A 27,689-nucleotide genomic window follows, 5' to 3' on the forward strand; every position below is an offset into this window, starting at 1 on the left:
TATGAATGGTTTGCTTCCATTTTTCACAAAAGTCTTAATTAGATCGCCATCTGTTGCATTTTGGAGGAGCACTAAATTTTTACAAGTCAGTAACATAGAATATCGACTCTCCCTGAGAGTTATTACACGGTTAAGATGGAGGGAAAAATCAGTGCTTTGCGCAAATTTTTTTTTTTCTCAGAATCTACTTTCAGGTACTCAAACTGTTCTCCCTCATCTCCAATTGACTTTCTTACAGATTTTCAAAACTTTTTATTTACTAAATTTCTGTTAAATGTTTGTTTATGTTACTTTTAAGATGTTTTTTTTAAAATTTAATGTATCTTTATTGTCTTTCTTAATTTAATGTATCTTTATTGTTAAAAAAAAAAAAATTTTTTTTGACAGATTATGATTTATAAGTAAGTCAATTTGTGAAATTAAAGACATGCTTATGAAATTGCTTCTAAAACAAATTGAAAAGTTCTTAAAAAGTTGATTTAACTAAAAAATAATAAAATAAAATAAGTTTGAGTTCATAAGAGTTTCTTAATTTTCAGTAAAGAAAATGAAAATCATGCATAAATTATTATTTCATTTAAACTAAATACATGATTTTTTTGTTGCAAGCTTATTTTAATTTGAAGTAATTGGGACTATTTCTAGTAAGTGAGTATTACTCTTACTAGTAACTAACACTGTTTTATTAAAAAAATATATATATAACTCGAAATGAATAAAAAAAAAATAATAAAAAAAATTTTTTTACTCTCTTATTATTGTTCTCTTCTCATTCATTTGTTTTTTTTAAAGATATCTATATATATATATATATATATCAATATAAACACTATCCGTCATCATAGAAAATATTCATAGACAAGTTTTTTAGAAGCATTCTGATGATTAAATAGTTGAGCTTTTTAATCTGCTAAAATTTAAACCATTAATATTAATTAATAACAATTTAATTATTCTTTAGTCTAATTAAAAAGATGTAAGTTTATCCTAAAACAAAAAGTAGAGAAAATTAAAAATGATATTTGAAAACAATGCATTATATTTTTAAAGCAAAAATTCAACAGGTTGTTCAAGTTATCTTCTTCAATGGTATTTTTCTAACTTATACCAAATTATGTTATGCTTTTTATTTTACTTTTTATTTTATTCCTTTCATTGTTATTTATTTTTCGCTTTTTTACTCTTTTTTTTATTTTATTCTCTTTTATTTACTTTGTTTTTGTCATCTTTTTATCCATTTTCTTTTTATTTCCTGTACAATAAATTCTATTGAGTTGATCACTCTTGAAAGCTAATCACCTATCTAAGTTATCAAGAACCAAATTTATCCTACAAAAGGTAATAAAATTTGTATCACCTGACCATAGTTAGATAATGCACGTGTGCGCGGATACATTAGTGATGAGTCTCCATTTTTGCAGATACAGTAGGGAGCCGATTATCCGGAATGATCGGGACCATCGCTATTCCGGATAACTGATTTTTCCGGTTTTCTAAATCGCTACAAAAAGCCGTTTTTATATTGTTAAACCCAACTAAAAAAACATTTTTTTTAGAAATAATCTTAAAAAGAAGAAAAAACGATGAAGTAATACACTAATGATTATTTCCAAAATGATGGTAAGGTGAACATCTTTCAAAAAAGAAAGAAAAATCCTAAAATCTTATGAGGAAAAAAATTGTTTTTTTTTTTAAAAAATGGCGAGAAAATGTATCGAAGTTCGTTCCGGTTTTTTGGTTTTCCAGTTTTTTGATTTCCGGATAACGGATTCTGTACTGTACTTTCTTAATATTTATTATAAGATAAAAAAAAAGTATCCGCATGCTCATAAAAAAAGTTGGCATTAGAGGGAAAAAGAAAATATAAAGCAGATAATGTAATCATGATTTATGCAGTGTAGAAGAAAGTCGGTGTTTAGTTGTATGCATACTGCTCCCAAAGCGAAAAGATATAACTGACACTTTAGCCCAAAGACTAGCGATCCCATCATATGTGGTCGAGCTTACAATCAGCTGATTACAATCAACTTGACGCAACTATCGCTTTACAACAAAAATAGAGGATTGCGGTAACAGTAGGAAATCTTTTAATGTCATTTTGTTTGGAGCGAAATTACTAGTATTACTTATTATGATAATTACTTTATATTAATGTAATTTTATGTATAACTATTAATATTAATCTTTAATGTTTTTCATGTTAATGTGCATGTATATATATATATATATATATATATATATATATATATATATATATATATATATATATATATGTGTGTGTGTGTGTGTGTGTGTATATATTTTGTCGAGAATGAATGAAATTGTTTAATAGTTAACTGTTTTTGTATATTTGATAAAATTATTCTATTATCAAAAATATGAGTGTGCAGATACTGTTGGATAGTGTGCGCAGATACTTTACATTTTTATCTTTCTATGCACTTGACCTTTCGATCCTGTATGTTGACCATTGAAATAAGCCTAATTTGCCTAGGAGTGTTATTAAATGCCATTTGAAACCCTTCATGAGCTATCCATGAAAAAATTTGTTCAGAAAATCTTTTTTGCTATTATGCCATTTTATTAAAACAGAGCTCCCAGGGTTCAGGGAGAACAGGGAAAGCCAGGAATTTTTGAGGGAATTAATTTTTAACTTCAAAAAGTCAGAGAATAGTCATGGAAAGTTTTTACAAATTTTTTTTACAAGAACCTGGAAAATTCATAAATCATATCTGAAAAAAACCAGTTTTGAAATTGTCAGTAACAGTAATCAGTTATTGAGATTTGAGTTGAATACTTCTAACATCTATTAAAATTTAGTCAAACTGACTGCTTTTCTATCCTCATTCAATGATTTTTTTTAATAGTTGTAAAGTATAACATTTGGCATTACAAATTTTAAAAAATCAAACTTTTCTGATGAAAAATTGCTTATTATATGTAAAATATAGTCTCGCGTTTCATTGAAATTTACCTGATATACCTGGAAAAGTCAGTAATTTGTTTCTACTGAAATTGAGTGGAAACCCAACCCTGATTAAAATTTCAATGATATTGTGAAATAATATTAATAGCTCACCTAAACCTCTTATTATTTAACAGTGATATGAGGTTTTGAGTATATTCATTAAATGCTGTGATGAAGAAATACAATTTAGTTGACCTCCCTTATAGCAAGTGCTAGGATGCCTCAATATTTGCTCGTTACAGCCGAGTCCTATTAAAAATGGGTTTGTGAAAAATCATAAAAATTTCATACATACTTGTTAAATTATACTTAATGTATTTTTTATGTATGTGGAATTCAAGAGATGTGAGTTAATTTTCTTTGAGTTATCTTATTATCACTTATTGTGTTATTGTTCTTGAAATAAAAATCGTGTCACGAAAGGCCTTTTTGACACTAAAAAGGAATTCGTCAATCTGAATAAAAAAGGAATTAACTGGAGAGATGGAATTAAGTGAAAATTTTATGACTCATAAAAATCTTGCTCTCTAAAACTGTGATCTGCTCGCTACAAACGAGCTATATTCCAACCAAATTAACATTGAACAAACCAAGTATTTCTGATTTCTTTGTTAAAACCAGGTTCTCGTTAAATCATGGCTGAGTTTGGCCGTATTTATAAAAATAACAGAATCAGGGGTCTGTCTAGGTTTTTCTGAAAGGTACCTATTTTGTGAAAATTTAGACATAATTTGTGAAAAATTAAATTAAAAAATCAACACAAAACATGGTAAAAATATAGATTTATTGTTTCTTAAAGGATACAAAAATCAAATTTTAAGAAAAAGTATTTTGTGAAACTACTGTTTTTCCTAAAGTTGAATTTGTGAAACTACCGTTTTACCTAAAATTGAATTTTTGAAGGTACCGCTAAACGGTTGTAAATTCGGCCTGGACAGACCCCTGATAATATAATTTTATTTAAGTAAAAATTGATAAAAACTAACGATTTAGCCTTCCTCTGTTTCAATTTTCAAAGGATAGTGAGTTATATATCCATCAAATATATAAGAAAGAACAAAATTTACATATTTAATTGTTTCTTATGCTAATTATTTTATTAAATAAATGTAACAGATTGTAATTCATTCTAGTAATTAATGGCATATCTTATGTATAGAGTGTTTGCAAAATTAATTTTTAAGGCCTGCTAAGAAATGAAATTATGTAATGTAATATGTAATTCAATTATGTTATGTAGTACATAAGAATATGCTAATATATAAGAATTGTATGAATCACATGAGAATTACAATAATTTCACCATAAAAATATGTATTAAAAGCAGTATTTCTTAATTAGGTTAGTTTTATATGCACGTGTGTATAAAACTTACATAATTTATGAAATCAAAAAGAGCGATTCATCCCCCATTTTGTAAATTGACCACTTCTCTTAGTTGACCACAAAATCAATGACCTTAAGTGGCAACCTTATACAGGTTTCACTGTATCTTGTTCTTGTAGATCAATGAGAATCTGGAATTGCAGACTGTAGTCTTTTAGGAATGTTGCTTTTTTTTCTGTTTGGTGCCCTAGATTCAATTCAATAAAAATCCTAGATAACAAACTTATATCTGTGTCAATCTGCAGCTAATCACTCGAGTTTATTTCAAGCAAATCCTTTATTTTTCTAAATCATTATTTAATAAATATGGATTTATAATGAATATTTTTAATATTCTATGTCTGGCAAGTCTCCTGTTCTTTAACGAAGACTCCTTTATTTTACGACTATCTCCTGTTTACTCATATATTCTGAAATTTACTCCTTATTTGTTGAAGAAATTTGCAGAAAAGAAAAATTTTGCTGATAAAATATTCACTGATGGCAAAAATACTTCTCTTACTTCTCAACAGATGGTGCTACTGCCAGTACTGCAGTATGTTGAATGTTAATTGTTTAAGTCGAGCCAGGATGGTCCAGGGAATAGAGCATTCGCCTTTAAATGAGGTGAAGCAGATTTGAATCCCAGTGATGACTGGTCGATACGAATTCCTCGTCCAGCTTGCACCGACTACAGTGCTGATGTAAAATATCCTCAGTGGTAGACGGATCACGGGTTAGAGTCCCCTTGCTATCTGGCTAACCGGGGGAGTTTTTGTGGTTTTCCTCCCCATGTAACTCAAATGCTGGTTCGTTCCATCAAAAAGTCCTCCATGAAGGCAAATTTTTCCCAATGCTTGATCCAGGAGTTCCCTTGTCTTCTAGATTGGGTTCAAAATTACAAGGCTGCGAAGTTGATCATTAGTAGTCGTTAACCCAAAATTGGGTCGACTGTTCAACGACGGTTATAAAATAATAAATAGTTTAAGTAATTATAAATAATCCCAGATAGCAAAATAAGGTTTATTGCCACTCGGCAAAAACTTTTTAATATAAACCTAAAAAGGTTTGTAATGCGGTCTACGTGTAAACCTTCTAACCTTAAAACGAGATCTGTGATAATCTGCTCCATTCTGCGCACATTACCCTAATCCAAAACCTTGGAAAGCAATCTTCTATTTAAAAACCTTAAATCGAGGTTGACTTAGGGTTTTCAAGGCTCAAATCCTTTAATAACCCTTTTGGTTCAAATCCTTTAATAAAGCTAGTATCGAGGTGAACACTATATCCTCTGAACCAATGCGCCTGAATTACCCTGCTCTGAATCTATGACATAGAAATAGTTAAATATTAAAAAGTGTGATCTGAAACTCAAGGCAAACGCTTTCTGTGTATCCGGCGAGACATCAAAGCTGTACTTTAGTGTAATATTGTTGAAAAGGTTTTATTGCTGTTTAATTAAAAAATATTATTGGAATAATAAAAGAATATTAGCATGGAAGTTTAAGTAGAGAAAAAGATTCGGAAAAACTATAGCGGAAAAACTTGATATTCTGAATGACTTATAATTTGTTACATGACTGAAGACACATCAGAATTATCTCTTCCTTCTTCGCTTTCTTCCTTCTTTGCTTATTGACGTTTTCGCCAACTTTAACTTATCAGGTTTTATATATATATATATATTATAATTTATAATAGAAGAAAAATTATGAAGAACTTATTAATTCTTTTAATTTTCTTCGTTTTTTTTTTTATTGTACTATATATATATTATTGGAAGCAATATCTTTACCTTTCTCAAACATTTTACAGTGTATTTAAAATAAAAAAAAATAGTAAAAGGAAGAGCCGAAGAAAAGCCAGTACATACAAAGTATTAAAAATCACAAGTCTATAAATGTTTTTTTCTTTTTCTCCCTTCATCCGGGAAACAGGCCTTGAAATTGCATATTCAAATCAAAACTCGCTGAATGAAAGCGAATGTGAGCAGAAAACAACGAAAAATTAAAATAAAATGCATTTATTCAACCTCAAAGTAACATCTATTAAACACAATTGAGCAATGAACATTTTATAACCGTCGTTGAGCAGTCGATTTGTATTTGATTCTACGTCTATTAGTCACTTTGAACCAAATCCAGAAGACAAGGAAACTCCTGAACCAAACCTTGGAACAAACTAACTTTCGTAGGGGGTTTTATGGTGGGACTTATCTGCATTTGCCTTACACGGAAAGGAAAACCTCCCCACGGTTAGCCTGTTCTCTACGATATTCCAATCTGTGATCCGTCTGCCACTTTAAATATTTTTCAACCGCACTGTGGTTAGTGAAAGCCAGGAGTAGCATTCAAATTGACTAGTCATCGCTGTGATTCGAACCTGAGTCGCTTGATTGCACTTTTGACATTATCTTTTTAAGGGTGTGAGAATACACCATCGCCAGTTTATCGCCGAGCCGCGATGTCTCAGGTGAAAGAGCGTTCGCCTTCCAATGAGATAAACCGGGTTCGAATCCCAGCGATGACTTGTCGATACGAATTCCGCATCCGACTTGCACCGGCCACAGTGCTGACGTAAAATATACACAGTGGCAGACGGATCATGGGTTAGATTCCTCGTGGTCTTCCTCTCCATGTAACGCAAATGTGGGTTACTTCCATCAAAAATTCCCCCGCGAAGGCAAATTTCTCCCAATGCTTGATCCAGGAGCTCCCTTGTCTTCTGGATTGGGTTCAAAGTTACAAGGCTACGTTGTTGAACATTAGTGGTCGTACGCCCGAAATTGGGTCGGTTGTTCAACGACCGCTGTAAAATAAAATAAAACGTTTATCGTCAACCGTTATCCCTAATATGGCGAGATTTTTCCTCTTAGATTAAAACTATCGAAATCAATGCATTAATTCTCGATTTGTGAAGACTTTTTTAAGCCCAAATAATGCAGCATTTAGTGTAATTTTTAAAAAACAAATTAGATCGCAAGCAAACATTCTTGAAAACTGGGGCTTTTCTTCATTCTTATGTTTTGCGCCATTTTCGGAATTAGTATAAAGGGCGCTGTTGCTGACTAGAGACAGGCTAAATGTAGCGAATTCACAACCCTATTCTACCATACCATTTTCTAAGAAAAAGCATCAGTTTATGCGACGACAGAGCCTCCTAAGAAGAGCCTTTAGCTCATCTTTAAACAAACAAGCCCTTGCTAATCCTCCCTTTTGAACAAAATGTCAGTCACATCAGCGACTAGTTTAACCAAAATGGTAAAAATTAGCATTTTGTCGTTTTATTAAATTAGTTATGATTCAAAAGTTATTTCGAAGAGAGTGCATAATCTTCGAAGTATTGAAGAATCCCTATAGTAAGTGACCTAACAACTTTTTGGGATTTCTTTTCTTCTATCGATTTTTTTTAATACAATGTTGGCGGAAATTCGGAAAGATTTATGGAGCCAACTGTCCTATTGGTAAAATATAGTAAAGCAAGTCTTTCCAAGTTCGCTTTCTCCTTTATCTACATCCGTCTGTAACAGATCACGAGCTATTAGTCCAAGTTGCGCTATCTGCTTTTGGTCAGTAAATTGGAACCCGAAACTCATCAAGCCCCCAATGCGACCTCTTGACCTTTCTGTGGTCGGAAATATAGACCCAATCAAGCGATACGAGATCAGCCAACCATTAATGGTGGCTGAAGTAGTTATAAATCACTTATGACACTGGCCTCTGATATTCTTTTGTCCTTTTCTTCTTCCATCTTTCAATGTTTTGCTCTTCTTTTAACTCAATTACTGTTTTTGCCGAACTTCTGATTTGTGTTAATTTTTTTGTATTGTTATTTTCTTTTAATTAATGTGCCTGAAATGAAACAGCTTCTTAATTTTAATATTTTAATTGAAGTGATATGATAATTTCTTCTACTTAATTCACTGCAGCCGTCTTTTTGCTATTAGCTGTTCCAACTTGCACCAGCTTTGCTCCTTGAGAAACATTTTTCGGAAAACTGTGCAAAATGTGCCCGTAAACTGGTATTTTTATATAAAATTCTTGGCAGTTGTGCTACAAAACACCTCGAAATAAACACTTAATATTAAAGTTAGCCAAACTTTTTCCGAAATACGCCGTTTGGGGTGAAATTCGAAGCCGTGCGACAAAATGAGAAAATTTTCAAAATCTGCTTTAAAAAACGAAAACCAACTTTAATGGTTAATAATAATCATTACCCATGGTTAGCTAACCATGGGTAATCAACCATATTTGCTGAAGTATTTATAAATCACTTTTGACACTGATATTCTTTTGTCCTTTTATTCCTCTAAATTTCAATGTTTTGCTCTTCTTAACTCGATTTCTCTTTTTGCTGAACTTTTGATTTGTGTTTTTTTTTTTTTTTTTCGTAACATAATTTTTTTTAAAAATTTATTTGGCTGAATCTTAATTTAATGTTCTATATTTTGAAGGTCAAAAATCCAAATATGTAAATAAAATCTATGTTTATGCAGAGAAAGTTCGTTTTTGTGTCTGATTTCGTAAGTTAATTAATCATTAGCATATTTGAGGTCACACCATTAAGATTGACACTTAGTACGTAAAAATCCGATCAATAGGAACAAAAGTTATCCAGGGTGATATCTTTTTCATTTTATTTTATTTTATTTTTTTAACAGGTTGCTCGTAACTGGGTGTCAAACAATTTGCCTCTTGATACTTTCTTGCCTCCTATTGACGCATTTGAAGTCGAATGTTATTCAGCAGGTAAGAGATTTTTTTTTTTTTTTTACTATCAATATTTGTATCACTATCAAGATATTAGTAATTACTATCTTTTCATCCAGATAAAGAAAAAAAATTCTTATAAAGTGATAGCCTCATTTGAACTTTCACCGTCCAACAAGAACTATTTTGTTATCAAGATAAAATGCTTTTTAAATTTAAAAAAAAAATTAGTAAATAAAATAAATTTGTACAATTACTTATACTATTATGTATTTAAACACTTAAAGAACGGCACCGACAATTTAAAGAGTCGACGAATAGCATAAGCAAAGCATTCTCGCAACAGCTCGTAGTGGACCAGGGGGGGGGGTCATGGAGGTTAAGACTCCATAATTTCGTGACCAACGGCATGATTGTGGCAAGGTGGTCAGCACTGCGCACATGCCGCCTTTACTTCCCCAACAAGGTGGTATCCATCGTTCTGAAGCTGTCTGGGTTTCAAGTCGCCACTGGGGATCGAACCGCAGCTCTTCACAGTGAAATGACAGCCCAGTGCCTTAACCACTGAGCCATCGCAGCTCCGACTAATAGCCTAGAAGAAGTGAAATCGATCGGGAACGCTATAAGCACCTGAAATCAGTTTTTAATTTTTTCCCCCGCTCTCCTAAACTATTTCCCCTTAAATTACAGTGTTTTACATTTTTAGCATTCAATCAATGTTCTAAAAGTATATGTAATATAAATTGGAACCATGAGGGGATAGAGCGCTCACATCCCAATGAGAGTTCCCGGGTTCAAATCCCAGCTGTGGCTACGAATTGATGCGAATTCCGCACCCGGCTCACGCCGACTACAGTGCTGACTTTAAAATATCCTCAGTGATAAACGGATCATGGGTTGAAATTTTGATTAAAATAAAAAAAAAATTAATATCATTAAAATTTTTTTGCGTTGAAGTAATAACCTTTTGCATGTAAATTTTGATTTTAGACAAAGCTCAATTATTAGAATTATAAATAACTGCTCTAGGATTGCAGACTAATTTGAATTATTGAGATGGTACCTCAGATTACTACCAGGCTCTTTGCGTTAATAAAACTTACGATATAAAGCTTATTAATTTTGATCTTGGCGTATGAAACAAAAGAATATAATTTATGATTAAAAAGATGCTTTCTTTCTTATCTCCCTTCCCCACCTTCCATCATCTCGAAACCTCCCTCCCGTTTTTGCATTATCATATTTTGCCCTCCACCGAACCGAAATTACCCGGGCAGTGCAAAATGCCATGCCGGTCAATACATAGTGAGGAGGGTTGGGGAAAATCCACACACAAGTAAGCCAATATACGTGAAAACAGCCGGTGTGTACAAGAACATGATACACTGGGGCGCTGGCCAGTGGTCCGGAATGCGGTCGAGAGGAGCCCTCCCCTTCTCCTTTCGTCCCCAATCTTCGTCCTCTTGGGTGTCTAGTCGAGCGTAAAGGGCTGATGCCGCCCCAGTGATTGAATTTCTTAGCGCCCTTTTCCGACCACCCTCTTGATGTTGATGGGTGAAGTTCGACATTCCATTGAAGAGAGTTCTTATTCGAAGGAAGAAAGACGGCGAAAATTTGTCGCTTAAGATACAGGATGAAGGAATTTTTTTCTTTTTTTTTTCCTTCATTGTATCAAACTTGCAGAACAAGACTGACTTAACCCAAAACTTTTCAATTGTCCCTTAAATAATCGGCACGTGCATATAAATAAATACAATATTGCCTACTTGATGATCAAAACAGTGCCTTAAATAATCGCTACGTGCATATAAATAAATACGATATTGCCTACTTGATGATCAAAACAGTGCCTTAAATAATCTCTACGTGCATATAAATAGATACAATATTGCCTGCTTGATGATCAAAACAGTGCCTTAAATAATCGCTACGTGCATATAAATAGATACAATATTGCCTGCTTGATGATCAAAATTGAATATTAACTGTTCAAATGGCCAAAATTATTAACTGTGCGAAGATAAAATGTATTGTAACTGCTAGAATAGCAAAATTTTAATATTAATTACTGTAAGTGCAATATTAATTGCTGAAAGTCGAGGTAATATTAACTCCTAGAAAGTTAAAATGCAATGATTACTTATGGATGGACAAAATGTAATAATAATTGCTACAATGACAATATTAACTGCTAGTTGGTCAAACAGCAATTTCAACTTCTAGTTGTTGAAAATCGATGTAGTTTTAACTGCTGAAAGATCAAAATGCAATTATTACTACTAGATTTGCCAAAGAGTTATATGAATGGCAACACTAACAATATTAGCTTCTGGATTCTAAAAATGCATTTATAATGCTAGATGATATGATTACGAAATCAAGTGCTACATTTCGAAGTGTGCTGTGAACGTTGTATATCCCGATAACAGACTCGCTCTACAAATTATTATTGTTATAGCATCTGCAGAATATTTTTCGATAAAGTCTCTTTTTATTTTATTTAAAAAAAAAAAATAGGGGGAAATCGCTGAGACTCCTTTTTTAAATGTCGCTAAACTTGTTTCGAATAAAAATTTAAAAAATCTAAATCGAGAAAACATCGCAAAGCGCAAAAAATGTTTTTTTTTTTTTGTTCCTTCTTTTACTTGATTACAAGCTTAACTTTGTAGAGGTTTATTACATTTTGTTAGTTATCTTACTATATCAAAAATCTAATGATGGTGTCGCAGTTTTCCATTGTTGTCCGTGCATTTTTATTGGTCGGGAAGTGGAGGCACAAGCGTAAGCAAACAGAATTTCTTTTAGTAATGTTAAGTGAATAATTTTAAAGTAGAAAAACTGTTTTCTGCCAAGAAACAACAATTATTGCGAAGCAATATACGATCTGTTTGATATATTTTTCTTTTATATTTATACTTTTATAGTTTACAGATTTAAATATTTTATTGTTTAGGAAATTAAACTGGAAGCGATCTTTTAGAAACTTGCGTAAACTCTGGTTATTATTATTCATACATTGATGAATACAGGATGCATACACTGCCTTTAATTTATATTTTTATAGTATTCGTCAAAAAAGTACTCACAATAGGGGGGTCGTACTATAATTTTATTATTGTTGTAATATTTAAGCTAAAGAAAGTATCTGTCGGATCAGTTATGAAATAGGCTTAATGAAAAACCACCAAAACAAAACAGTTTTGAATGCCTGATCTAAGTTGAATTGAATACCTGGAGACTTTTTTTTAAATTTCTTGTGACAATCAAACTGGTTTATTAAGGGCGGTGTATCCTTCCTTCTTCACTGGGACGACAACCAACCCCAGGTGCACCCCTCGCAGAATTTTATCTATTAGCCGTCCTGTTTTTAGCCAAGTATTTTATCCAGTTTGTGACATTTATAGCAGTGGTCGGAAGTAGCGCGCTAGAAATAGCGAAACTACTTTTTTCCGTAGTTTGTAGTGTTGTGCGCTACTTTTTAAAAGAAGTAGTGAAGTGATTTGTACGATACAAAAAAAAAAGTTTGTAACGATTCCTGGCAACTACTTTTAAGGTTAGTTAAATAAAGAGTTCAAGGGTTTTCCGAATCTGATTGGTGCAAATCATTAGCAGGCCCGTCATCGTACGCAGTGAGAATGTCTCTGTGGCCGAGCGTTAATAAAATCTGCATCTGATCTTCGGAAAAATCGGTCGAATAGTTCCTGAGAAATCAAATTTTAAATATGTGACTTTTTTAAAATTCAATTTCACAGGAACTGTACTTTTCATCAGACGTTTTTATGTCTGATGTCGTAACTTAAAATATCGTCTGCATTAATTAATTAGCATGTTTGCCATCGCTCCCTCAAACCATTAAGGATTTAGTCCTAGAACGTGAAGATCCGATCATTGAACCAAATGTTATTCAAGGTGGTCGGCTTTTTCTTTTTCGCTCTGTACAGTATTTCTTGGAGGATATAAAAAAAAAGCATTGATCACTTAAATCACAAATATTTGATAATTCCCTTGCATTTCTTAAATCATTGTCGTGAAAAGAAAAGCATAGAGTTTGAAAGTTAAAAGAACAAATTCGTAAAAAGTGCTTTAGAATAAAAAACTATTTCATGTAAATATGAATTAAAACTTCTTAATATCTCCTCATATTTAACCAAGATAATTTTTTAATCAAAATCATTTTGGATATTGGTGAAAATTAAGTTCTCCAGTTAAGTTTGTCTTCTAAAAGTAGCGAAAGAGGGATTATATTTCGAAAGTAGTTTATAGTCGCCAATTTTTTTTTTTTATTTTTTTTTAATAACCGTCGCTGAGCCGACTCAATTTTAGGTTTACGACTACTAATGCTCAACTCCGTAGCCTTGTAATTTTGAACCAATCCAGAAGACAAGGAAACTCCTAGATCAGTACTCCCACATGTATGAATTGTTATGGGAACATGGAGGACTTTGTGACTCGTCAGATTTAACGTGCATCAGTCACGATTTTACTACACAGGGAGTTTTCATCCGGTGGGGATCGAACCCACGACCTCTTGGACATGGGCCCAGTGCCCTACCAACCAGGCTATACCGGCCCTAGTCGCTACATGTGAAAAAAAGTAGTTGCAGTTTCCTACAATTGTAATAAAGCAGTTGAAGTTAACTACATGGAAAATGTATTTTTTCTGACCGCTGATTTATAGTTTTAAAGTCAGTTTCTAAGCAGCCAGACCTCCTAAATCTTGGTCTTTTTTTTAGTGGCGTTAGGCTTAGCCAAAAACATACTTGTATACCTTTTTTCTATCACGTGTTTTCAACTAAATTGTGCAAATATATTTTAATTTATAAAGTAGAGAAGAAAATTATCTAAAATTTTAATTTATAAGTTGTGTCATTACTGTAAAAAAAATATCTTTTACTTCAAAAGAAAACTTTACCATATACTTGTTAAACTTATTTATCGTTTGAATTTCCTTAAAGTATTTTTCTAAAGTTTTATTGCTAGACAAGCATTTTCATTCCTTCCCTCCCCCCTCTTAAACATTTTTCCGGTATATGAACATTATTTTCTTTCTCCTCCCCTTCAATTTTGACATTTGCTATAATTTACCGGAAAAATATTCGTTTTTCCTTATCCACTTTTTGCCATCCCTCTTTTAGGGCTTTCTTTTATTCCCCCTCCACTAAAGCAACAAATCCTTTTTGTCTTGATCTCTCCAATGCATAAAAATTTTTTTATTTTTTATTTCCTTTGACATAAATATAATTTTACGCTACGTGAAAGCTCCTATTCAGTAAGATTTCTCATAAAATATACTTTTTGCATTCGTCGCCAGAAGTTGCTTGACTAAGGAAAACTGTCGCCAATCAGACAGAAAACGGCAAAAACAGACGATAATCAAAATAATTCTGAAATTGTTTCGTTTCTTAAGTAAGCAGCTTGATTAGAGAATTAGAAAGGCGAATTTGATTCCTCATTCTGACACTCATCTGTTACTTTTATCGAATTCATTCCTATTAGTTTTAATCAATAATTTTATATTTGCATTGTTTAGAGTCATAAAACTTTGTAAAAATTAAGAATTATTAATTGATACTTGGGATTTTTCTGGTTTCATTCGTCCAGCGGTTCCTAAATAGTGTTCCTTGGAACCCTGGGGTTCCATAAAAAGCTCACAGGGGATCCGAAAATTTAAATCTTTTAAACCGGTTATGATCTTTGAAACCTGTCTTATTTATGTCCAAACAACAAACCACCATTTATTTGATATTTTGGTTAGTTTTATGAAAGTATTGAAATAAACAAAGAATTAGAATGTCTTTTTAAATAATTTTTTCTTCCAATAACAATACATTGAATATGGCACGAAAAAGATAGGCATTTGCAAAAAAAGGGCATTATTATTTCTCATCAAACTTTTTAATTCAATATAAAATGATCAAATCCTAAAATAAAGAAATATGTTTCTATGACAACCATTCTCAACGTTTTAATGTTTTTTTTTCTTTCGAAAACTATAAATTTGTTTTCAGTTTTTGCATGCACCAAAAACATACTCAAAGCTAGTCTAGATGGGTCACGAATTTACACATAAAGCTTTTTTCGAAAATTATAAATTTGTTTTCAGCTTTTGCATGCACCAAAAACAAACTCAAAGCTAGTCCAGGTGGGTCGGCGAATTTTACCTAAAGCTTATTTTACGATTATTTTTGATAAAATAACGACTGAAGAATTTCATTTTTCGCATTTAAATATAATCAAATAATCTATAGTTTTGTTATTATTTTGGTTAGCATATCCACAGCTACTAATTTTACTCATTAATTTGGGGTTCCGCCAAAAAATGTTCGATCATTTAGGGCTCCGTAGCTGTACAAAATTGGGAACCTCTGCTATACGCTGTGAAAAAATTTTGGAATTCGGACTGATTTTTGATGGTCTAATATAAAAAATCAAATAGTTTTGATGATATATTCTTGAGAACCAACAAGAATTCCTATGGAACCATCACGAATCGTAATGGTTGGTGGAAGTTTGATGGTACATCAAAAACCATGAACGCATAATGGAAAATGTTGAATGATGGGAACCATCAAATGATGTCGGACCATCATGAATCGCACTTAAACCGACATAAATCATCAAAATATTTTGATGGGACCATCAAGAATTTTGATTTGGGTATGCATGCTTGAAAAAGCACCCATTGAAACCTATTTATGTAATTCGTAGTGTCGTTTGCTCCGTACATGGTGCTCTCTTATCCACTTCACTATATCACTTTTCTCTGCTATGTGTTTTTTTTTTTTTTACTCTTTATAGCTTGCTAGTCTTGTTTTTATTTACATTGACAAAAAATTTAATGAAAGACGCTTTTAATAAATTTTCTTTTAAAAAAAAATTAAACCTAGTCGCGCGTTATCCTTATTTCTGCTATATCTTGCCTCTCCCTCGTCAACGACCCTAAACCATTATTCCGTGTTGGAAACCATCTGAAAGACCCTCAAACTTTAATCAGTGGCATATTAGTTCCTCTTTTGACTTTCCCTCGCACCCCTCTTCGCTTGCGCATATTATTCCACTTCAGGATTCAAATCCTTTCTGGTTTCACACCCCGACCTCCTGGTTTACCACACAATTGTCAAGAACCCCCTGGAACAGGAACAAATGAGCAGGAGCTTTTCAGGATAGGCTAGCCGAATTGAACTCTCTTTTATCTTTTCAAACCAGGAGCCTGTGCCTTTCGGTGTGATGATTCCCGGAATTTAATAACTTGGACTCTTTAGAAAACTTTTCCGGGCAACCCGTGTTTGCTGAAGGTGTGTGTTGAGTCGGGGATAATTATCGGATTATAGGGCGCACCGCCCTTTTGTGACTTTTGTTTGCTGAGGTTGAAGTTCTCGTGAACTCTTCCAAAGCTGAAATCTTTAGCTTTTTCTTGCTCCGTCGTGTTTGTTTCGCTTGGCAACAAATTATCACTAATAGATTTTACAGATAATGTTCCCTATTAAGAAAAGAAACTTGCTAAAACCTGCTTCGTATTTTGCAAACCATTGTTATACGCCATTTTGTATTTATAGTTGAAAAATAATTGTTCTAAAGTGAAAATTGAAGTAGTAGTGAATGACTACAAAATCGTTTGAGTTTAAACTTATGGTCTTTCATCCATTATAGAATGTTATTTTTCTCTGCTCTATCTAGTGCCTTGGTGTTATTGTGTATGTTTCTTTGGAAACAAATTAATTAGCTCTAATAAATTTGAAAGATATCGTTCTCTAATGTTTAAATACGAAAAAGAGTTTTCGTATTTCGTACAATTTGCAAACAATTATAATAGATTGAATTCTTCAGAGTTGAAAAAGAATGGCTGTTGTTTTCCATGAATATGTAAAAAAAAAAAAAAGGAAATCTCGGGATAAATCATAAAGGTAAAAAGGGAGGAAAAGGGTATAAATAATATATCTGGTGAGTTAGAAGTGAAATATATTGTTAAAAAATAGCAATATTTAAAAAAAAATTTTTTTTTTGCAGTTTTGATTTTTTTTGACTGATTTTTTTTTACTTGTTTATTACTATTTATTCTTGTTAAAAGCACTGCACTGTGCATAAGTTAGTATTAATATTTAGTTAGAGTAGCTAGACAAAATTTATTTTGCAAATTATAATTTAGATTTAAATTTCAAACTTTCTGCATTATTAACGAGACAATAGGTTAGTTTTTATTTTCCTTTAAACTACATGTTTGCTATTTTTCGCCTTTTATGTTTATTATTATATGAAGCAAATTAAGTAACAAATATAGCAGAAACAAGACATGCACTCAGGAGAGTTACTATACTCAGCGAACATGTTTAGCCAAATACAGAGATGCCAACTTGCTCCGGACAGCAAATAAATATTTTAAAGTGGTAGTTTATCAATTGTGATTCTTGGTTTAATAAATTCAATTTAGTAAATTTTTATCCACCACTATTTCCAAATAATTCGTAGGCTTATCTAATTCACCACTTTATAGTAGTTATGTCATACTATATCTTCTAAAAAGCAGGCAAAAATAGTAAAATATTAGCAAAATTTAGTTGTAGTTATTTACCGTTTTTTTAATTATTTTGGCGTGTCCGGAGCAGTTGGCATCTCTGCAAATACCCTCAAAATACACCGGATACGGTAACCAGGAAATATGGGCCAGCAGTGCTCTGTAGTGTAGAAAATAATATAGTGTAGAATATAAATGAATGTGTGTCCTCCATTATAGACTCCTAAACCATCTGTCCGAAAGTGATGAAATTTGTCAGACGGATAGCTCGAAGCGCGAGGAAAATCCCTATCGACATTCGAACATACTACGACGAACTATTCGAGCGAGATGAGCTCAAAATAAAACGTATTTTTCTGATTGGTTAAGCTTTAGCCATTGTTTTAAATTTTATTGCAAGCTAGTGATTTTGTTATTCAAATATTTTCACGATAATATCAGTGGCATTTCCCAGCTCATAACTCTATTTGATGGAGAAAAAAAATTATCGCACATACTTAAATATTTAATTTTTTATTCGCTATGTCAGATAAATGTAGTGAACAACATAAGCGTGGCAGCATTCGTGGATTGCGTCACCAAATTAATATTTCCAAAATTGTCTCTCACCACGTGTTTATTTTGTCTATAGTAATTCTTTTAAAATGTTTATTTAAAAGTAAGCAATTTAAAATCAACGGTAATTGAATTGGGGAAAAAATTAGTAATGTTTTCAAAAGCAAAATTACTAGAAAAGTGATACTAATTCGCTTTGGAGAAACGTAAAAATTCGCCTTATTATTATTGACGCCAATGATTGTTAATTAAATTAGGTAATAGATGCATATTGATATAAAAGAAAGGAGCTATCTACTTGAAGGCAAAATTGATGAAGTAAAAGTAATTATTCGTTTCAAGGAACTGTAACAAATTGCCATACTATAAATTGACAACAACGATGCTTAATTAATGTTGATGATATGTGTTAATTGAAATAAAAATTTAACCTATCGACTAAAAGTCAAAGTAAAAGACAATAATGCTTTGTATTTAATTAACTCACGGTAACAAAAATAATCACAATTATATTCACAAAGCAAAAATAATCGCGTTTAGGATGAACTACATAAAGGAATATTAAATCTAGGTTAAATAAAGGACAAGATAGAATTCTATTTTAACAAATTCGCTATGCGATATGGTGTTGTATATAATTAACTCCGCGTTAATTACCGTTCTAATTTATATGCAGAAGCTTAGCTCGAGCCAGTAATATCCAGAACATACCTGCCTAGTCTCCTGTTTTGTAACGAAGACTCCTGTATTTTTCAACTATGTCCTGTTTACTCGCATATTCTCAAATTTCCCTGTATTTGTTGAAGAAATTTTAAAAAGAACAAACAAATTTAGTAATAAAACATCCACTGATGGCAAAAATAAATACTTTTCTTATTCCTCTATAGATGGTGTTATTGCAAGTACTGCAGTATGTTGAGTGTTAATAGCTTAAGTCGTGGCGTGATGTCTCAGGATATAGAGCGTTCGCCCTCTAATGAGGTGAACTGGGTTCGAATCCCAGCTATGATTAGTCGATGCTAATTCCGCATCCAGTTTGCACCGACGACAGTGCTGACGTAAAATATCCTCAGTTTTAGACAGATCACGGGTTAGAGTCCCTTTGCCATTAGGCTAACCTTGTGAGATTTTTCTCTCTCTGTAACTCAAACCCGGGTTAGTTTCATCAAAAAGTCCTCCACGAAGACAAATTTCTCCCAATAATTCATTGACCGTGTTTTTTCTTTAACAAAAATTTTAAGACATATTCGCCGAACGTGGGGCTCGAACCCACGACCCCGAGAATAAGAGTTTCGTGCTCTACCGACTGAGCTAGCCGGGCTTGCTTCTGATTCATTTTAGTTGCATCAAACATTAAAATTAATGTTTTAAATTCAACTTTTTTTGTTGTTGTCTTTTTCCGAAAATAATTTTATAAGTGTTTTTTTTTTTTTTTAATTTTTTTTAAAAGAATATAAAACGTTTAATAGAAGTTTTTCGCTTCTAACTTTAGAGTATAATTTAGAAGAATAAAAAACTAAATTTCTAGTGGTTTAAAAATTCCAAAGAATCAATATAAAAACTCGGACTAAGCCCGAAAATCTCGGCCTACATGAGCTAGGGCTCTTGACAATGAAATATCCGTTTGATTGAGGGGGGAAATTATTGAATATAAAAATTGCGGAGCATTACTTATAATAATATAACTTATAATAACGTAAGTAAGTTTTTATTTGGTTTTTCTGCTTGTAAAGGCATTTTATTTTCGTGTATTTTAACCTTCATCTGTCGTATTAATCTCGGGCGGAATCGAGTTCGATCATTAAAAATTGAGTCCAATCTCTTCTCTTTAAGCTGTTATCAACATTTAATTAAAATTGTCCTCATTGTCTGTCGTTGTGCCTAAAACAACTTTATTAAGTAAAATAACAATAAACAATTACGCTTATTAAATAAGCAATCCCCAAGCGGTAAGATATTACTTAATTAAAAAATTTCATTCGCTTCAAAAACATTTCATTAGGAAAATACTGTTGGCATGTTTCAAGCGCTCAAAAAGAGGCACCCATTTTCAAGACTAGCCTGACGTGAGTGAGGAGAAACAAAAGTGGTTTTAAATATAAAACTTCAAGTTGCCAACTAACAATGGAGAAATAAAGGTGAGAAACAAAATTAGAAAAACCACTGTAGTTGAGAGGGGGGGATGAAAAATAGAACTAGAAAGACTTTATTTGAAACTTACATTTACATTATTTTTTCGCGTGCAGTTTTATTTATTTATTCATTCATTCTAAAGAGGAAAAGTAAGTTGCTAATCATTATTTTTGCCTTGAGAATATATTTTCGAGGCATTTAAATTCTTTTAGTGACTTTTATTAAGTTTTAAATGAGAAAAAGTAAAAGAAAAAAAATTTATCAGCAAATGGTATTTTAATTAGTATTGTTTTTATTTTTCAATGCCTGTTTTTAAAACTTGACAAGTTTACTATCCTGAATTGGATGCAGAACATACAAAAGAAATAGATTTTAGCATAAAAAATCTTTAAAAAAAAATATTTATTTTAAAAATTATTTTTCACGATATAGAGAGATAATTTTAAAAAATTTGTTACCTTCAAAAAAAAAAAAAATCATAAGTCCCTAAGATATACTTGACACATTAGGTACTGACACGCAAAAATTATTTCTTAACGGTAACGAGTAAATTTTAAGAAATCTGTACCCTTCAGTGAAAACATTAAAAATCGCCACTATATACCAAGTTAAAATTACTTTTTCCGATTGTTTAATTAAATAGGAACAATCCTGCTTATCAAAAAAGTGGGTCTTTCAATGCTTTTCTAAAAGAAAGTTGATGAAGTTTAGAATGAAGCTATCAACTGTAATACAGGATGGGGGAAAAATCCCAACAAAATTTATGTTTAGCAACAAGTATGTGATGAAAAAGTGCGCAGACTTCATTTATTAAAAAAAAAATATATCAAAATAAGGAGAAGGAAAAAGATCTTGAAACAAATGACTGAAAGTTAAAAGAATTTTTTTTCTTTTTAAAATTAGAATATGTTTTGGCCGCACGCTTAGAATATTCAGACGAGATTCAAAAAGAATGAGGAAAAAAATTAAACTAAAACAAATAAAATCGTTCAGAAACTTAATCTAAAACTTATTAACTTTACATTCCACATGATGTAACAACAATAATGGGAAAAAAGAACAAAAATAAAACACCAATTTCTTAAAGTAGGCAAGAAAAGGATGATATAAGACAAAAAGAATGGAGCAAACTATCGTCTGCACTTTGGTCAAAACGTAAGCAACACAAAAAACAAAAAATAAATTGCCATTAAAAAGAAATCAAGAAGAAAATTCCATTTTTTTCCCCTTTATTTTTTTTTAACCGTATCCCCACCCTCTTAGTCAAGCTTCAGGTTATTTGCATGAGAACAGTCATTCGGGCAAGTATTTTTTGGAAGAGATTAACAATGTTTTTAAAACGAACGATGTTTTTGAAAGGTAATTTTGGAAGTCATTCGGCCTGGAAGAAGAATAAAAAAAAATGAAAAAGTAAAACTTGGGAGAGAGTGAAGGGAAGAAATAGGAAAAAGAAATCTTAATAAAGAAAAATGCCCACCCCAAAAAACTCAATAAAGAATGGAAAACTTTATCATGAATAATAATATCGTACTTTATCGGCATATGTCATCAATTTCAGGCAGCAGATGGCAACAGGAAATGTTCAACAGTAAAACTGTTCCAATGACTGAATAAAATGGTACGAGAATGCAAACTTACATTGAAAGTAACGTTATAAGTTCTATTTTCGTCTCTCTCTCTCTTTTTTTTTTTTTTTTTTTTTTTACAAAAAACTCTCGAACTTTACATATTAGAATTGAAGATAGTTAATAATTGACTGCTGCAACTTGTTGCTGATTCTAAAACAAAATCGACCTTTTACTTTCCAGAATTTTTGTAAATTAATACTATGAAGAGTTTAGCATCGTTGCCAAAATACCATTACCAAAAATTTTGAATATGTAAAGTTTTGTAACTTTTCTTATCTTCTGGTAAACACGAACCACTTTAAACCTCAATCTTTCCAGGTTTTTTTTTTTTTTTTTTTTTTTTTAAAAAAAATCTTAGTTTGATTTTGTTGCTCTCGGTTCGCCTATTGTCGTTCAAATATGGTGGCAATATCGTTTGGATGTGATTTATACCATTTAACTCTGCATACAATCCAAATCTTTATTTTCACTAAAAACATTCCTGATTACGGTAAATAATGAATTTCTAATGTCACCGTTTTACAGTTTACAATCGTGGAAAAATAGGTTTATTGCGATGTCAACATTACATTTAAGTAATATCCAATGTCACATTTTACTGATCACGATCGATGAAAAATAAGTTAATTGTTATATCAACATCGCATTTCAGTTACGTCCAATGAGCATTTTTTATAATATCAATTTTGCAATTTATAATTTTGCGAATTACATTAAACAAAAAAAAATTCCAATTTCATTTTACAGATTACAATAGAGGAAAATAGGTTTATTGCTGTCAACATCTTTAACTAATGTCCATTTAACATTTTGTTTCTATTGCAAAATGTTGACATAGCAATAGCGATTAACAGGTTAACGTTTCGCGAATATATTTTGCCCCTCTGTAATATTTTGCAAATTACATAAGAGAAAAAGAACAACTTCCTTTGTAACTATTTAAGAAATTACGACCGATGAAAAATAGGTTTATTGCTATGTCAACATAATATTTAAGTTATGTCCATTTAACATCTTATTGCTATTGGTAATATTTTGCGTATTACATAAAATAAAAACAATTCCTATGTCCCTATTTAACAGGTTACAATCGATAAAAAGTGAATGAAGATTTGTAGCTGAAATTAATGTTCATAACAATATTTTTTCATTGTTTATATGTTTTTTTTTTCATTGACTATTGTTCATTTCACTATCTGAAATGCTTTTGAACTTTCCATTTTCTAAAAAAAGAAATAATTTCTTTTGTGTTCTAGGAACGCAGCGGCACGATTTAACATCCTGGATGAGTTTTGCGTCAGTTTATGAATTTATTGATAATAAATACAGAAAAGCAGTTTCATCCGGAGATCTTTGAAGGGAAAAAAAAGTGTTTTTGTACTGCGCTCAAGATGTACTTCATAGTTGCCAACTCTACTGGATTTGGCCAGCTTCTCCTGGTCTACTGGTCTAATAAAAATTCTCCTGGATTTGTACATTCTTAAAAATTCCCTAAAATTGAGTAAGTTTCCTGGAGAAATCCCTATTGAAATAGAATTTTTGCACAGATTATTACTTGCTTGAATATTTAAATAATTGTTATTAATACAAAATGAATCGAGCCTCATTTATAAAAATCAGTTTAAAACTTTTCGTTCTAAAATTTTGAGTTTATTTTTATTCAGAAGTTCCTTTTTTAATTAATGAAAAATCCTTTAACTATCTTCGATGAATTAAATGCGTATTAATATGCGAAATTATGAATAAACATAATGCGTAACATTTCAGTAATGTTAATCATGACAAGAAATTATTGAAGATTTTCTATTTTGGTGACTATAAAAATCCCTAAAATTCCCCATGTGTAAAATATTTAGTACCTTTTGCAACAATTATCATGAAATTTATATTATTTTGTGAAATCTACTGGATTTTTTCCTATCCAAGTTAGCAGCTATGATGTACTTGTACCTAATGTTTTCATAACTACCGTCCGAATATTGGGATCTGTAAAACTAACGGTAGCAGCTTTTACTACATTCCTTTATACTATGTAAATAAATGTCAAAAATTATTAAAGCATATTAATGTTTTGTGGATAAATCTGAGTTGCATTTCGTTAACAGCAGATGTCGCTACTATGTCTTTGTTAAGCGTTTAGTTTTGAAATGGATGTTTACTGCTGTTTACAGGATTTGGAGAAAAAAAATCGATTTCGAAGTAACCTCTATTTATCGAAGTCGCTAAATCCCGATAATAAGTTCGTTATATGGAAAATTCGTCAAATAGAAAATTACCTATTGAAATGCAAAACATGTTTTAAATTCATAAACACTAGACATAGTTAAAATAGCAATTAATACACCTTTATCTTTAAAACTAGTATCTACTATATATTTTTTAAATCTTAACCATAAAAGAAATCTGCATGGAAACCAAGAATAGAGCAAAAAATTATCCAGAGTTACACATGCTACATACATTTTCAACTAAAAAAAAGCTAAATTTATGTATAAAATTATAGCTGCATTTATTATAAAAGTAATTTTAAACGCACCACATGCATTCTTAAATTTAATTGCTACTGATAAAATCCATTAATTTTGTCTGAGTTTTTCGTTTGAAATGCAAACGAAAAGGGAAAGGGATTTTTCTCCTTTCTCTATAAGTTAAGTGGCTACGAAGAAAAGTCCGTTAAATTCGAAAATTCATTTCGTTATTTTACGAACAAATTTTCAAAATGTTTTTGGTTCCTCGAAAAAATCGCAAAATAGAGAAATTCGCAACATGGAAGTTCGTTATATAGAACTTCGACTGTAATTCTAATATGTGGTATTTCAAGTTTCAAAACTCCGCATTTTATGAAAATAACTATAAAATAAATGAATTCCAATGTGTTCTGGAGAAGTATTTAGTTCATGCGACCATAAATTACGAAAGAAAGTAAGTTTTTTTTTAACACTCTATGCCAGGAAATCAAGCAATACGCTTGTAACTTGTATCAATTACTTGGGTTGTTATTTGCAATGACAGCATAAAATTTTGTTAATCTAGCTTAAATATTTATGCAGATATGAAAATTTTTTATTAACTAATTTTTTTTTCTTATGTTCTTTCCTGTAACTTTAAAAATATTCAGTAAATTAAACAAAATTTTTGGAGCAATTAAAAAATAATTACAAAATTATTGTTTTAAAATTTAGAGGAAAATAAAATGTCAAAAAATGCGCAAGATATGAGTATTTAAAGTAGTTCTTTTGTACTGCGCATGCGCGAAATTTTTTTCTTCTCTTTCTCATAATTTTGTAGTGAATCAACTATTGGAAAAAATCTGATTTAAATATCTTTAAAATAAAAAAAGTTTCAATCAATATTCCTCCATAAATATTTAAGCTAGATTTACGAAATTTTATGCAGTCATTACAAATAACAACGAAAGTAATCGTTACAGGCTTATAGCTTGATTTTCTGGCATAAGGTGTTCAAAAATACTTATTTTCGTTTCGTTGTCGGTCCCTAAAACGCCTGAAAGCTTTAAACTTTATCACAAAGTATAAAAAATCCCATGAACCAAGCACTTTTAAAATTACGAAATAGGCCTCTAAGTTTTTCTTTAGAAATTCAAAAAAATATCAAAAACCTAAATTGTCTCTTCCATTAAAGTAAGGTAGTGTATATAAACTGGGAGATGTTTCTTAAATCTCGTTTCAACTCTTCTCTGTTTGTTCCGGCAATCAAACAGGTTGTGAGGCTCTTAGTCGCAACTTCTTCCATAATTATTCGTTAAATTTTGATACCTTTTTCATTTTTTGTTCGCTTAAATATTTATTTGCAAACCCCTTTCGACATAAATTTTCAATATGGATTTTTAAAAATATATGCAAATTAGTGATTTCATAGCATCCTGTTTAAGTAATAATAAGTATGTTACATCTTACGCTGCATAAAACTCTCGTTTTTAAATAGAAGAAAAGTAAAATTTCAATGTAGGAAAAGAAATATGCGATTTTAAACTTATTCATGTGTAAAACGAATTGTTCCATAAAATTCCTTTTTAAACCGAAATAAAATTCTTTAGGTTAAAATTGAATAATCAAACGAGCTTTTTTAGCTATTATTTAAAGCTGCCTTCTCCTGTTAAGAATCGTATAAAATTTCTTAAACTGAGTAAAATACCAATTTCTCGAGTTCGAAAAAAGATCGCAATTTCAAAGTCAATTTCTAATTTAAAAACTTTTAAAAAATGTATCAATACACCTTGTGAATTTCACAATATGATTCAAATTTAGAAAATAAATTTAAAAGGGGTAGAATTTGCCTATACTTTTACGTGAAATTGGCCAAATTTACCTATATTTTTACATTAAATTTTAAGAATTTACCTACACCTATGTATTGAATGAATAGAATGTGTCTATATTTTATCATTTAATGGACAAAATTGCCTATGCTTTTGAATTATTTGTAGAAAATGTTGCCAATTTTTTAAAGTTGATTGCTGTTAGTCTTACTTTTCAACAAGAGTAAAATACATAGATTAAAATAATTTAATGTCTATGCCATAGGCTAATTTGATAATCCGACGCTTTGCAAACTGCCAAAGCAACTTAGCAATGCGCCTAACAAATAACGTCTGTTAATTATGTAGAACTTTCTTTCTGTTGCTGTATATTGTGCTGTAACGAATCATATACAAAGGGCGTTCCATAGAAAACCGAGAGTAATATCATAAAAGAAAAATCAAGAAATGTTATTTACAGAAAAAATAAATTTCTTTTCTTCTTCTTTTTTTCAAAATACATTCCCTCAGACGATATGCAACAGTACCATTTTGCAATCCCACTTTTTAAAAAAAGAAGAGAAGCTTTTTTGTGGATACTGATTCAAAGAATCCTGCACAGCTGAAATACTGTTAGAATCTTCTTAAACGTCGGAAACAGCCAGTGAGAGATCAGGACTGTAAGGGAAATGTGGAAGATTGCATTTACTAAGATATTACTGAAGAGCACAACGCATTTCGTTTTTCAACTTATAAATACTCAACTCTTTCTAAAGAGCAAATAAAAACAGTTATTCAAGCAAGAACTAGAAACATAGAATCGTTTGCTTCGTTTAGAATATTTTTAAACGTTCAATTAATATTTTGAAAAAAATCGCAACTTTCAGTTTTTATAGAGTGTAGTTTGTATATAATCATTAATTCCATGTAGCATTAATTCCATCGAGCAAATGAAAACAGTTGTTCAAACAAGAACAAAGCTAGATAAATAAAATCGTTTGCTTCGTTTAGAATATTTTCAAACATTCAATTAACATTTTGAAAAAAATCGCAACTCTCAGTTTTTATAGAATGCAGTTTGTATATAATCATTAATTCCATGCTAACTTGCTGTAATTTTATACTTTTAAATACGTGTATTTAAAATGTACATGATTTTTTTTAACTTGGTTATGTAGAATAAAGGATGTAATATGTAACCAAAAAATAAGTGAAAATGTTTCTTGTGTATAGTAATATATAAACAACCTTTATCGTATCTTAGTTTATTTTGATCTAATAAAATGTTTATCTATATGCTTCTTTTATTCATTTCACAACTTTTTCCAACAATGTTGTTTCTTTCTTTCAAAAATTACTATATTTGTTTGAATTGAATATTTAATTTCAAATATAATTTTACGCTTATATAATTTTACTTTGTAATTTTGTGCATTATATAACATTCACAATAAACTTAACTGAAATATTTACTTCGATTAATTTAATTCTCGTTCGTTTACTATTGAGATTCCAAGTTTCATTTACAGCACATTACCTACACTAGTCAAGTTCTGATACT

At 31.0% G+C, this 27,689-nt stretch overlaps 1 protein-coding gene across 1 annotated transcript in view; it reads left to right on the plus strand.

The window, feature by feature from the left end:
- LOC107450256 (cotranscriptional regulator ARB2A homolog) overlaps positions 1 to 27,424 on the plus strand; it is a 57,123-nt gene extending 29,699 nt beyond the window's left edge. Inside the window, exons 10-11 of the mRNA XM_043043504.3 lie at positions 8,994 to 9,081; positions 23,127 to 27,424. Coding sequence (XP_042899438.1) covers positions 8,994 to 9,081; positions 23,127 to 23,227 — 189 coding nt within the window. The 3' untranslated portion in view covers positions 23,228 to 27,424. The remainder of the gene's footprint in view (positions 1 to 8,993; positions 9,082 to 23,126) is intronic.
- The last annotated feature ends 265 nt before the right edge of the window (positions 27,425 to 27,689 follow it).

Source organism: Parasteatoda tepidariorum, chromosome 7, assembly GCF_982258835.1.
Source record: "Parasteatoda tepidariorum strain Cologne lab strain chromosome 7, Ptep-v5.0, whole genome shotgun sequence".
In the NCBI taxonomy this organism is placed as follows: domain Eukaryota; kingdom Metazoa; phylum Arthropoda; class Arachnida; order Araneae; family Theridiidae; genus Parasteatoda; species Parasteatoda tepidariorum.